The 13,085-nt window shown below is 51.3% G+C and overlaps 2 protein-coding genes across 2 annotated transcripts; one reads left to right on the plus strand and one right to left on the minus strand.

Annotated features, from left to right (window-relative positions):
- Nucleotides 1-584: 584 nt before the first annotated feature.
- Nucleotides 585-10,608, plus strand: LOC120960201 (maestro heat-like repeat-containing protein family member 1). The gene is made up of 7 exons (XM_040384233.2): nt 585-1,018; nt 1,544-1,721; nt 2,901-6,216; nt 6,294-6,418; nt 8,393-9,761; nt 9,829-9,931; nt 10,000-10,608. The coding sequence occupies exons 1-7, from the start codon at nt 931-933 to the stop codon at nt 10,143-10,145; spliced, it is 5,325 nt and encodes a 1,774-aa protein (XP_040240167.2). The 5' UTR covers nt 585-930; the 3' UTR covers nt 10,146-10,608.
- Nucleotides 10,358-11,646, minus strand: LOC120960209 (lysozyme-like). Its single transcript, XM_040384247.2, has 2 exons — nt 11,035-11,646; nt 10,358-10,964 (listed from the first exon to the last, which is right to left on the minus strand). The coding sequence occupies exons 1-2, from the start codon at nt 11,179-11,181 to the stop codon at nt 10,644-10,646; spliced, it is 468 nt and encodes a 155-aa protein (XP_040240181.2). The 5' UTR covers nt 11,182-11,646; the 3' UTR covers nt 10,358-10,643.
- Nucleotides 11,647-13,085: the final 1,439 nt, after the last annotated feature.

Genomic DNA, 13,085 nt, shown 5'->3' on the forward strand with positions numbered 1-13,085 from the left:
CTCCAATATACACTTTAAAAAATATTTAAAAAATGTTAAATTAAGCCCGTTAAATATAACCCGCCCTGAGAGAGGGACACCAGCATCAAATAACATTCAATCACAATGCTTCAATGCAAACTCTTTTCAGTGTTGGCTCAGTAAAAAATAATAAACAATTATCTTATAGGAAATTAAGCATTCGTCGTAATGACGCATTTTTATAAAATAACAACGACCTGTGTGCGGTAACGGTTTTTATTCAAATGGTAAATCCTTTTTCTGTACAGTTACTGGTAGAAAAAATCTGAAAAAAATATATTAGACGTGTAATATACTGTTGCAAACACACCAAGAGTAATTTTGCTGTGAAAGTGTTGTAAAGTACTATTTTTTATATTTTTATAAAGATTATAAGCCTCCAAAGCCGGTAGCCTGGAATATTTTTTTAATTTTTTTTTCGGATTGTTTCGAGCTAACATTATTTAAATGTGCAAAAATTAAATACAAAAAAAAACAATTGCTGCATCGTGTTGATCGTTGCACCATCCCTCGCAGCAAACACAGTGGACAAGAAAGGGGTAAGGAAAAGAGAGGACGAGAGGCTTTATTTTCCTGCCCAGCTGTCGCATCAGCTGAATTTGACGTTTCACGTTCAACGCAGGACGCATCAGGGCCCGACAAAAATCAAAACAAACTTGTTTGTCACGGAGCGGCCGCTGTCTTTGCACAACAACGAAGCACGTCCTACGCCCGGAAAACCAAAATCAGAGAAGGGCTCAGAGAAGCCCCAGTGGCAGTGGTTGTTGTTGTGTGGTGAGGTTTTTTTTTGTCTGTGACGTGTGTGTGTGTGTGTGTGGTTGTGTGCAGTCAACCGGAACCCGATTTTTTCGCCGTCGTCTGGAGGCTGAGGCGTAATTACAACGCGAAAAGAGAGAGAGAGAGAGCACGATGGAAAAGCAGCACCCGGAGCACCGCGCGGAGGAGGGCAGGAAGGCCTCCCCGGTGCCCGTTATCAAGCAGGACCAGCATCTAATCGGTGAGTAAGTGCGCCAAGAATGTGTGGCAGCCCGGATTAGGCCGCGCGCCAGTGTGTGTGTGTGTGTGTGTGTGTGTGTGTGTGTGTGTGTGTGTGTGTGTGTTTTTCCTTCTTTCTTTTGTTTTTGTGGCGGCTCTTTCTGGCTTTCGAGGGAGAAGGGGGGAGACCACTCTTATCAGGGGGCGAAAATTTGTTCCCCTGCCCAGAACGACACAGGGAGAAAAATACGGTGCTACACAAAAATAATTAACTAACGAACAACAAAACAAAAAAAAACAAAGGGGCGAGTATTCTTCGAAAAAAAGGCAGCGTGGCCAGAGGGGTTGAGGTTGCATGCCAATCGGTTGCTTACTCCCCATTCGTCCAGACGCTCGACATTCGTCCGGGTGGCTACGGACGCTTTGTGAAACGCTTTCCCTTCGCCCCCTCTGTGCGTGTGTGTGTGTGTGTGTGTGTGTTAGTTTGTGTGCTAAATTAATAGAATCATTCAATAACAATCAACAACAACAATGCATATATCGGTAGCGGTCGTCACCAGCCTGCTGGACAGCCTGAACGACAAGGAGGAGCTGCTGCGCACCACGACCGAGGCGTCCCTGATCCGCATCGCCAAGCGGCGGCACGATGAAATCGTAGAAGTGTTCTGCGACTACCGGAAGAAGCACCCCAAGCTGGGCGACACACACACGCTCATCATACTGAGGTAAGTGTTCTGCGAGCAAGGTGTAAATCGGGAACAACCCCCACCCTGGTATCGAAGCAGACTAGTGTTGGGTAAATCTGATTCTGATTCATGAATCGGAAAGAATCTTTGGAATGATTCAATCAATCTGAATCTCGATCTCGAAGGATTGAATCCTTCGAATCTTGAATCTCAAAAGGTTCTGGAATCTCAACAGATTCTTTATATCTCGAAATCTTAATGAATCTCAAGGGATTGTTAAGTCTCTAAACATTCATAGAGTTTGAGATTTTTATTATTCTTCTTCTTGGCGTAACAGCCTACGTGGTCATGCCAGCCTATAGAGACTTTCGAAACTTCTTGGCAGTAACACGCAGCCGGATAGTTTGTTTTGCTACGGGGAGACGGTCCATGCGAGGCTTGAACCCACGACAGGCATGTTGTTAGGCGGGATCACGTAAATTCAGTATTTTGATTCATGAATCGCTGGAGATATATGAATTTTAATGGATTTATGAATCTTATAGATTAAAGAATCTTTGAAGATTCGTGAAACGTTCGAGATTTATGAATCCTTGGAGATTCATGAATATTTAGAGATTCAAGAATTTTTGAAGATTCGTGAAATTTTCGAGATTCGTGAATCCTTGAAGATTCATGGATATTTTGAGATTCATAAATCTGTGAAAATTCATGAATCTTTAAAGATACATTAATCTTTGAAGATTTGGGAATCTTTGAAAATTTGAGAATCTTTGAAGAATTGTGAATCTTTGAAGATTTGTGAAACTTTAGAGATTCATTAATCTTGCAAGATTCGACTGGAGATTCGGAGCACTAATCGCTGAAGATTCATATGAATGAATCTCAAAGAAAGATTCATGAAACCCAACACTTAGGCAGCTAGGCAGACGGGCACGCTGAGATCGATTTTGGTGAAGAGAGCTCGGGAATGGTCAGCCCTCAATCTCTGTGACTTGTCCAAAAATTCCAACCGCGGCTAAAAAAAAAAACGGTTCTGCGATAAGCTTTAATCAGTGCGTCGTATACGCATTGAATGACCTCGATCCTTTCTTTTTTTTTGCTGCTCCCTTTGCCATGCTGCTTCGATTTAGGCGCGACGATCGACACGAACGGAAATACTCATACGCTATTTCTTTTCCACTGTCCTCTCTTTCTCTCTCTCTCTCTCCTTCGCAGAGTAATCTCGTACATTGCAACGAATCTGATCGACGTGATCGATCCGAACACCGCCTCCAAGTGCATCCAGTACAGCATGGCGGAAATCATGAAGCTGACCGAGCAGAACGCCTCGGTGCAGAACCCGTGCCGGGAGATACTGGTCGCGGTCGGGCGGCGCTACTGCAAAGAGATAATGGAAATCTTCGTGAAGCACCTGGAGCAGAACCAGCTCGGCAACTTTATGATCGTGCAGTCGGTGGGGGCGCTCGCGACGGCCAACACGCTCGACACGGTGCCGTACATTAAGCCGATCCTGGCGCTGATGCTGCCGACGCTGTCGGCGGTGCGGCAGGACTTTCTGCGGCAGGCGTACGCGTACGCGATCGGGCGGTTCTGCGAGGCGTTCTCCGAGTACCAGGAGTACCAGCGCCAGAACCCGAACGAGGAGACGCCGATGAAGACGGGCGTGCGGTACGAGATCCAGGACGAGGTGTCGATCGTGTACGACCACTTCCACGCCCAGTGGCTGGCGTCGCGCGAACCGAAGCTAACCGGCGAGGTGCTGAATGCGTTCGCGTACATGTACCCGCTGCTGCCGGTCGAGCGGGTGAGCGACAATCTGGCGAAAACGGTCCCGAGCGTGCTGGCCCTGTACCGGAAGAGCCTGGACCGCAGCGCCGTCACGCAGTACCTGGCGTCGATCATCAAGACGGTGCTGCAGCTCGACTCGAAGCTGCTCGCCCCGATGGCGGACACGCTCGTCGGCTGCCTGTTCGATCTGGTGTGCGTCAGCCCGGACTACGACAAGCCGCAGACGGTGAAGGGGCACTTCGAGGTGCTGCGCTGCTTCGATCTGCTAGCGCCCGAGTACGGGGAGAAGATCATCGAGATACTGCTGATCCACCTGCGCAACAACAGCGAGCGGGAGCGCATCAAGTCGCTGCTGGTGGTGACGCACCTGACCAACACGTCCGAGCCGGTCGTGCGCGACAAGCTGCCGGAGATAACCGCCATCCTGCGCGGGCTGCTCGCGACGGAGAAACCGGTCAAGGTGCGGATCGTGCTGCTGCGCACGGTGGTCGCCTTCATGCAGAAGAACTTTGTGCGCGACCGGGAGTTTGTCGCCTTCCTGATCCGGTGCAGCTGCCGGCCGGCCAAGCTGAACCTCGACCACGGCAGCGCGGAGGAGCACCAGGAGTTTCAGCGCGCCTGCCACGACACGATGCACATCCTGTCGTCGACGGTCGGCACGGTGGACCGGATGCTGCGGGCGGAGCTGCTGCAGGCGTACCTGCGCTACGAGTACACCGACATCTGCGGCACGATCGGCAAGTGTTTGGCGAACCTGTACGCGAAGGATCCGGAGCTGGGGCTGCACGGCGCCGCCGCCGCCGGCGCCGCTCCCGACCGGCACAGCGACAACCCGTTCGACGAGTCGGCCGGTGGAGGAGGTGTGGAGCTGGGCGATGAGGCACAGCCGGGGGCGCCGCCGCCGCCCCGCCCGATCGCTGTGTTTGTGCGGACGCTCGCGCTGCTCGGGAACTTTGGCGAGCAGGGGCGGATACAGCATCTGCTGGCGTTTCTGAAAAGCTACGCGGGGAGCTTGTACCGCCATCTGGTGCCGCTGTGGGGCGAGCTGCTCGGCGCGCTGCAGGCCGAGCTGGCGGGCGGCATCGACGAGCAGCGGTACTTTGCGCTGCTGTTTGCGTTCGTGCAGGAAACGATACGCGACGTGGACGAGTACACGTTCGTGGAGGGCGTCATCGCGGAGATGTTCCACCAGCTGCCCCTGTACCAGCCGGCGAGCGGCGGCGGGAGTGGAGGAAGCGCCGGCGGTGGAGGAGGAGGAGGAAGTGGTGGCGGTGGGGCGGGACAGGCGGCCGAGTTCCGGGTGCCGCCGCTCGACCAGGAGCGGCGCATGCTGGTGAAGGTGTTCGGCGTCTGCCTGTGCCACACGCGCGACGAGCATCTGATCGAGAACAAGCTCGACCTGATCGTGGCGCTGGCGAAGGGCGAGAAGGCGGACAAGCACGCGCCGACCGAGGAGTACGAGCGGCTGATGCAGGACTACGCCGAGGCGCTCGGGTACGCCTCGGTCGAGCATCTGGACCGGGTGATGGGCAAGCTGACGGCGCTCGTGATCGACGACGGGGCGGTGAAGAAGTCGAGCAGCTTCTTCGCCAACCTGAACTTCATCAAGGACAGTGCGCGCGAGCTGGAAGCGTACAAGCTGAAGGTGCTCGCGCTGCAGTCGCTGCACGTGATCGTGGGCCGGGCGCCGAAGGACGCGATCGCCCAGCACTACACGGACGCGGTCGTGCGCTACCTGATCGCGCAGTTCGACAGCAAGGAGCTGTTCGTGCGGCAGCTGGTGCTGAAGACGCTGCTCGCGCTTACCGCCGTCCTGTCGCCGTCGGACGGCGACGAGCGGCTGGCGAGCGAGCGCAACCGGGCCGATCTGCACCGCATCTGCATGACGATCACGGCGGACAGTGCGAACGAGTATCTGCCGCTGCTGCCGTCCATCATACAGCTCGCGACCGTGCTGGTGCAGCTGAGCGCCGAGGAGCAGAACCTCGACGTGAACGGGCTGCTGAACGCGATCTGCTTCTACTTCTTCACCACGGCGCAGAACCTTAAGTCACGCCTGGACACAACCGAGGACGATGCGCGCACCAGCTATCTGGCCCGCTTCCTCAACCGCTCCCTGCCCGAGGTGAATCAGTTCATACGCACCGTGCTGGTGCAGCAGAACGCGTCGCCCGCCTGCCTGGACGATGTGCACTCGATACTGGAGAAGTGGCTGAAGGACCGGAACGGCGAGGTGCGCATCTGCGCCTGCCACGTCTACAACAGCACGCTCGAGGTGTACATGCGGTCGATGAAGATCGGGTGCGAGGCCCCGTCCAAGTTCAACCAGACCGGCAGCATGCTCGGCAAGATGGTGCCGCGCTGCATCGACTCGAACGCGACCGTCCGGCAGACGGCGGTGGACGTGCTGAAGAAGATACTGGAGATTGCGTGCGTGTACGAGACGCTCACGGTCGCGGACAGCAGCGTCGAGTGGGTCGGCGAGCTCGACCGCATCCGGGACGAGATCGTGACGGACGACGCGAAGGACATCTACCGGCTGGCGGCCGAGCTGGCGCGCATCATCGCCCAGCGCCTGTCCAGCTACCAGTACGTGCAGTTCAGCAAGTGTCTGCTGTACAGCGTGAGCGATCCCGAGCCGAGCTCGGTGATCGGCGCGTCGTACGTGCTCAAGTTCTTCATGCACGTCAAGGGCTCGGAGATGTTTCACGCGATCCCGGAGCTGGTGAAGGAGTGTCTCTACGTGAGTGTTTCAGAGGGGACGTTAGAGCTAATTTCATCGGGTTTATTGTTATTTGATTTCTTGGGTATTTCCCGCAGGCTGTTAAAATCTGTGAAGTACCGCGGGCCAAAACGACGATACTGAAATCGATACTGGCGCTCACCAAACACCACCCGAAGCTGGTGTGCAACGAGATTCTCACACAGTGTTTGCCGCTGGAAGAGTAAGTATGTCGGCACCGGTCGTTTCGGTGCAACTTTGTGGTTGGCAGGCCACAGTGATCGTTTTTTTTTTTTTGTGAAGATAGGAACACGTAAAAGGGAAGTTTTTAGGAATTTAGGTAAAAGATGGGAAAATGTGCAAGAATAGAACACGAATGAAGCATACTATCGGAATGCTTTATAAAGCCAAATTCCAAACTGCTTCTAATTGTAGACATTTAACATGTTTTTATTGAAATTCTTCCTTTTTAAGTGACTGGCCATACAGTTTATTAATTGTTACTTGTTTGCCGTGATGTACTGCAATCAATTTAAAGTGTGTTGGACCTCTAATTTACTAATTTATACATTCTCTCGCATAGCGAGGGGATATTCAGAATGTTCCTCGTCAAAGGAAGTATTTGTGCAGTATTTAAATTAGGATTGGAATTAAATTTGAACCATTATTCGAACGACTTGTTAAGACGAGAGATACTAGATAGGATATAATGCTCGCTATTGCCCACTGTAGTTTTTATTTAGAATTCTATCAGGCCTGTTTTGTCATTTCACTCGATTCGAAAGGCATACGAGAAGTTTGGGACGGCAATTTGTATTTTGTTCTGTGTGCGAACATCATGGTTAGTACCAATTGAGTGAAAACAAGGTAGAATTTCCAAGCAGACGTCTCATAATTATGAGCTAATGGCCATTAAATCGATTTTCGAGGTATTTTTTTACATTCTACTTGAAGAGCTGGGGCTCGCTTCAATTACAAGACTAGGGCCCGGTACGATTTTTGTTTTGCAGTGCTGCAAAATTGCACTGTCACTGTCATGCAAAAATCTGACAGAAACAAAATCCATGTCAGCATCACATACACTCAATATTGATAATTAAAGGTGATACTCAAAACGATTGGTGTGACCAATGCATGCTTTGTGACGTGTTTTGCGATCAACGCTTGGTTAGTCACTATGTAATGTCTTTTTTTTTTTGCTGTGATCAGTTCTGCAAAAACTCACTGACATAGTCATGACAAATTCCGGCTGAAACAAAATCATGTCAGCGTCACGAGCTCTACTGTGATGATTAGAGGTGTGACTCAAACAGTTGTTGCGACCATCACATGCTTGGTCATTTTGCTGCTTGGGACCACACGCCAAGTATATTCCAAGAATGTCGTCATTATCACCGACAGAAAATGTCGTGACCAAGTGAGTGATCAAGTGTTGGGTGCTAAACAAAATGTCACCAAGCATGTGATTGGTCCACCAACTGTTTGAGTCCCTCTGATCATAACAGTTGTGTACGTGGCATTTGGCAGCACTGTCCACAGCTAGAAAAAGTCATGATTATGCTTGTGACAGCATTAAGCTTAGCTTGTGAGTCAGAGTATCGCGATTGACTCAAGTTGACTCAAGCACTTGCATGTCTTCATGTGTCGGCATGTCATGATGCACTTTCATCGAGTATCAGCAATGAGCATCAAGCTATCACGTCTATGTTCATTGTTTTCGTTGGTGAACATCTCGTGATGCTCATGACATTTTGCAGCACTGTTTTTTTTTTGCATAGATTTAAATGTAGAAAGAGAGATATAGGGTAAACAAATAGAGCCAGCGAGAAAGATAGCCAATCCCGTACACTTTAATTTACAGTGAGTTCAACAAGTATTCGTGTAACTGATATTTAAGCAGACGAAAACGATTAACAGAGCGCGTTGAACACATATTTTTTAAAGTGTTTTAGTTACCTTTGTACAATTTTCGCACTTATTTTTTAGCAAAACGTGTAAATTGATGGTCCTTCCATCATACCTCATCATTACTGCCACAGTCCCATGCCTGGTGCGGCTATTATTAGCTTGGTTCTATAGAATATACAGCTAGACGGATACTTTTTGTACTCTCTGTACTTATTTAATTATTTATTTATTTCCTTATTATACTTTATTTTACCTGAGGCTTGCTTTTACCAATTTCTTTTCATCCCAGGCACGTGATCGAGTACTGGAAGACGCTCACGATGGACGCGGACCTGAGCGGTATCATCCTGGACAACTTCATCGGTGCCGTCACCTCCACCTGCCTGTACGAGCAGCCGCAGCAGCAGCAGCAGCAGCAGCCGGATCCGACCGATGATGCGGCGCGCACCGCCACGCTGCACCCGTTCGCGATCGTGTGCGTGCTGCGCGAGATGTTCGCGTGCGCGGAGCTGAAGAGCGAGATGCAGTCCCGGTTTCCCGAGATCTTCTGCATGCTGCTCTCCACGCTCGCCTCCTACATTACGCTGCTGCCGCCGTACAGTGTGCTGGCGCAGCCGAACGCCGCCGGCAACGTGACCATCCCGAAGGGTGGCAGCCGGCGGGGCGCGAAAGCGAACGGAGCGCCGGGCGGTACGGGCAAAGAGGCAGCTGCGGCCAAGCTGAGCCCGTGCCAGATCGTGCTCGACGCGTTCCAAACCTTCCTGGACACGCTCGGCATGCAGCAGATCTCGCTCGTGCTGGCCGTCTGTCCCGATCTGGCCGCCAGCACCGATCTGAACAGCTTCATCGAGATACTGACGCCGCTCGGCGTGGCGACGGCGAGCGAGGTCGGCATCAACTCCGCGCTGATGCGCCAGCTCGTCACCACGATGAGCCGGTACGTGAGCAGCCCGTACGACACGCAGCGCATCGCGTCGACCGGCTTCTACGCGCACCTGGTGCCGCTGCAGCCGTACGGCGAGACGGCCTCGGTCATCATGCTCAGCCTCGAGTCGTCGCTGAACGATCCGAACCCGCTGGTGCGCGGGCTGAGCATCCGCGGGCTGGCGTACGTGTGCAGCCTGACCCGGCACGACATCGACAAGTACGCGACGATGTGTCTGACCTCGCTGCTGAAGGGTATTGAGGACTACAACGAGCGCTGCTTCATCAACATCCCGCTCGACAGCATGCGCGGCCTGTCCCGGGTGCTGCAGGCGATCGAGCCGGCCAAGTTCGAACCGTTCCAGGTGTCGTCCGCCATCCGCATCCGGCCGTTCTTCGAGAAAAGCTCGACCGAGCTGCGCGAGTCCGCCATCCTGCTGTTCGGCGATCTGTGCGGGCTGAAGCTGAAGCAGCTGCCGGCCGGTGAGGCGGGGCAGCATGATGGGGCGGACGTGTCCGAGTCGCTGGTGGAGCAGCTGCGCGCGAACCTCTGCTCGCTGCTGCTCCATCTGTGCGAGCAGAACAGCATGATAGCGCGGGCGTGCAAAATTACGCTCAAGAATGTGTGCGCCCTGCTCGGCACGGCCAAGATGAATGCGCTCGCCCAGAACCATCTGCTCGAGCACGGCCAGCTGCAGTGTGCCGTCTTTCTCAAGGATTTCGTCAAGCTGATCGTAAGTGCGGGGTTTGCAGTGATGTTTGCTTTCTTTCTCACGCTTGCTTTTTTTTTTTTTTTTGCAGGGCGAAGAGTTGCAGGAGTGGATTAATGATTTTATCGACGCCTGTCTGCCACTGCTGCGCAGCCAGTGGCCCGAGATACGCGGCAACGCGGCAATACTTATCGGTGAGTCGAGTGTTTAGCCGCAGCGTGCCAAAAACTAATCGGGATGGTTTTTTTTCAATCGGTTTTAGGACTGCTCCACTGTCAGAATGCGAACGTCAAGTGCCAGCACATGGAGCAGATTGGGCACAAAATATCGCTCCTGCTGAAGGACGAGTGTACCACGGTGAGGGTGAGTGCGTCGGAAGCACTCGGCTACATTTACGGTGAGATGTGAGTGGCGGGCGGGTTCGTCGCCTGCTCCTTTGTCGCTGGCCAGATAGCATTTGGCGGGTGTGCATGGGCGAGAGCAACGATGTTACTTACCGAGCGGCAGCAAACGCCCCGCCCTTGGGTGGGGCCTGAGACTGAAGGAGAAGGCTGCTGATCTTCGCTAATGCGAATGCAACATTTATTCCAATCGCGCGATCGTGAATTTATCTCATTAGGTTTGTTTGTTTGTTTGTTTATTATTATTATTATTATTATACACACATATATATTTTGGTACGTTTACTTGTTTTCGCACATCGAGTGAAGCATTATGTATGTGTGTGCTTTGTTGAACTTAGTTAGTGTTTGGGCTTGCAGAGACAGAAACAAAAACAGAACAGGTTTCCAATTATACCAGCTACCATGAAGTGCAATGCAATTGCCAGCGACCCATTGCGCGAGTAGCGCTTTGGGGCTTGCGTACAGTTTGTTTCGGTCCCCGGCTATTCATTCAGGGCTAGTACTATCCGAAAGTTCGACTAGAATCACGCTTACCCTCGCGCAAACACTGGTAGAACCGGCTGGCGAACGTGCCACCGAGCGCACCCTGGCAGCGCGGCCCACCGTTCACGTGCAGCATCGTATAGTCGACGCAGTCCACCAGCCCATCCCCGTTGCAGTCGGTGCCATACTTTTCCATGTACTGCGTCACGATGCCGGTTGCGCAGTCGTAATCGTTCGCACAGTCCTCGAACGCGCCCCAGCGGGTCGGTTCGTCCGCCGGCAGGACCAGCCGGCCCGCATCCATCCAGTAGGCGCGCGAGATGGAGAACGGACCACAGTACTGCAGAGGAGCAACGCACGAATAGAATCAGTGTTAAGCTTACCTTCACAGGCCTGCCACTTTAGCTCACCGACTGTCTGCAGGTGGTGGACGTGCTGCAACCGGTGGAAGCGTCGCAGATGCACCGGAAGCAGGTGGCGTTTAGATTGGATAGGAACGCACCGTTCACCGTAGCCAACGATAGCAGCAGCAGCAGCGACGGACCGAAAGGATGCATTGCGAGACGGATCGATAGAGAATGCGTCGCGCGAGTGTCCGGTCAGCCCACCGACGGATGTGCGGATCCGCTGGAAGATCGCGACCTTGCGATAGTGGTGGCTGCTCGAGTTGATAAGCCTGCCGGAGCTGGATGACCTCATTGCGCTGATTGCAAGGGGCAGCTGCACATTAGAGCTAGTGGTTTTGTGTTTGCTAATGTTTGCATGCGACGCTCCACTGGTATACATTGCACATTGCTTGTTGTGTACGGTTTAAAACGTGATTCATATATGCTGTGGAACAAGCGGAATTAGCTCCTAAAGGGTAGTTTAGAATCAATCTTGGGATTTGTGACGATTATTGTCTTCCGCTGCGTGTTGGAATCGTTTCCTGAAGAATGTTAGATATTCCCACTTCACTTCATCTCAGTCTATATCTGAATTTGGCACTAACGGTAACAAGAACCTGGTGCCGGTTGAACAACAGAACATATTTAGAAATTAAAGTTTCGATAGCTAATTAGCATCTAACCAGCAATACCAGCTGCTCCTGTTGCCTGCTTAAGGAACATCTGAAGACACAATCAGATAAGTTAGGTGGAGTTAGGTCCGCTTTCAGTTTATTTATTGATTTATTAATGGGTTTGGTACTACATATACTATCACACATGTACATATACTGGAATTCTTCTGGAATTCTTCTGGATCTCAGCAGTCATTGAAGCCCATAGTATGGACGATTCCTCAGCACATTGCGTCTCCAGATTTCGCTGCTGATATCGTTGTCCGAAGTAACACCCGGATGGTCCAAGCCGAGTTTTCGGCAAGTAGATCTTCATCGCATTGATTCTAATTCCAAATCTTGCTGCTTCTTGGCTTTACGCCTCACACACCTTCGCTGTTGTCCTGCCGATTATGTCGATGTTATCAGCGAGGCAAAGAAATAGGAGAGACAGGTAGAAGATCGCTTCGAATGACACCTTCCAGGGCGACGATGAAGATCAGACAGGAGAGCCCGTCACCTTGCCTCAGACCCCTGTGAGATTCGAATGATTCCGACATCAAGTTCGATCACCTTTTTGTAGACTGTGTGAATGACACCCAGCTTCCACACCTCGGATAGTTCTTCCTGCTCCGAAATCGTTTATATACCAAAGAGAATAACAAGGGACTAAGGTTGCATTCTTGTGGAACCCTTTACAGGGAATTTATTAGCGAGAAGTTGAACACTGACTTGGATTTTGTGGCAGGGTCAGAGGTTCATGGAGACACAGCTCCAACGCCGTCAAAAACGTCGCCGAAAACTTGATTTGCAACCGGTCCAAGTGATAGCGAGCAATTGTTTGACTGTGGAGTGACTAGGATTACTAAGTATGTGAAAGGTCTCGGCATCCGACCTCCCCAGTATGTTCTGTTTCACCTAATCAGCTCGATGCCATCAAAAACTGGCCGAAGGTTCACAGTCTGAAACTCATGTCCGTAAAGGGCCACGAAGTTAATGGGCAATTTATCTCAAATTTATGTAGTCTTACCTCAGGAGCTTGAGATTTGAGAAGAATAATGTGTCGTTGCTTTTTGCTGCTGAGATAGCTGAGATTTGAACTTCTGTATCATTCCGAGGTGATTATCGGCGACAAATACTGTGGATAAATCTCGTAGAAGGACAGAGTCTACTACAAACATCCCAGATTTGGATAGTCATTTCTGAAGCATACAAGGCAATAGCAATCACGGGACATATAGGAACAAAACACTCTGAAAGAAGCGGCAGATTAGTTGTAACCTATAATTTCTTCCTGGAATATGATCCAGATGCTCGCCAAGATCACTTCATCCAGATGTATAATTATAAAAAAAACAAAGAGATCTCTAACTAATAAGCTTGCCAACTTGTCTGAATCAAATGCAACAGTTTCCTAAGGCC

Source organism: Anopheles coluzzii, chromosome X (assembly GCF_943734685.1).
Source record: "Anopheles coluzzii chromosome X, AcolN3, whole genome shotgun sequence".
Lineage (NCBI taxonomy): Eukaryota > Metazoa > Arthropoda > Insecta > Diptera > Culicidae > Anopheles > Anopheles coluzzii.

Bases quoted from the DNA above. Each gene is read 5' to 3' on its own strand.
- LOC120960201 (XM_040384233.2), top strand. From the start codon at position 931: ATGGAAAAGCAGCACCCGGAGCACCGCGCGGAGGAGGGCAGGAAGGCC. The intron at 1,019-1,543 runs GTGAGTAAGTGC...ATATATCGGTAG, and splicing joins GCAGGACCAGCATCTAATCG to CGGTCGTCACCAGCCTGCTG. The intron at 6,419-8,392 runs GTAAGTATGTCG...TTTTCATCCCAG, and splicing joins CAGTGTTTGCCGCTGGAAGA to GCACGTGATCGAGTACTGGA.
- LOC120960209 (XM_040384247.2), bottom strand. From the start codon at position 11,181: ATGCATCCTTTCGGTCCGTCGCTGCTGCTGCTGCTATCGTTGGCTACG. The intron at 10,965-11,034 runs GTGAGCTAAAGT...GCTCCTCTGCAG, and splicing joins CCACCACCTGCAGACAGTCG to TACTGTGGTCCGTTCTCCAT.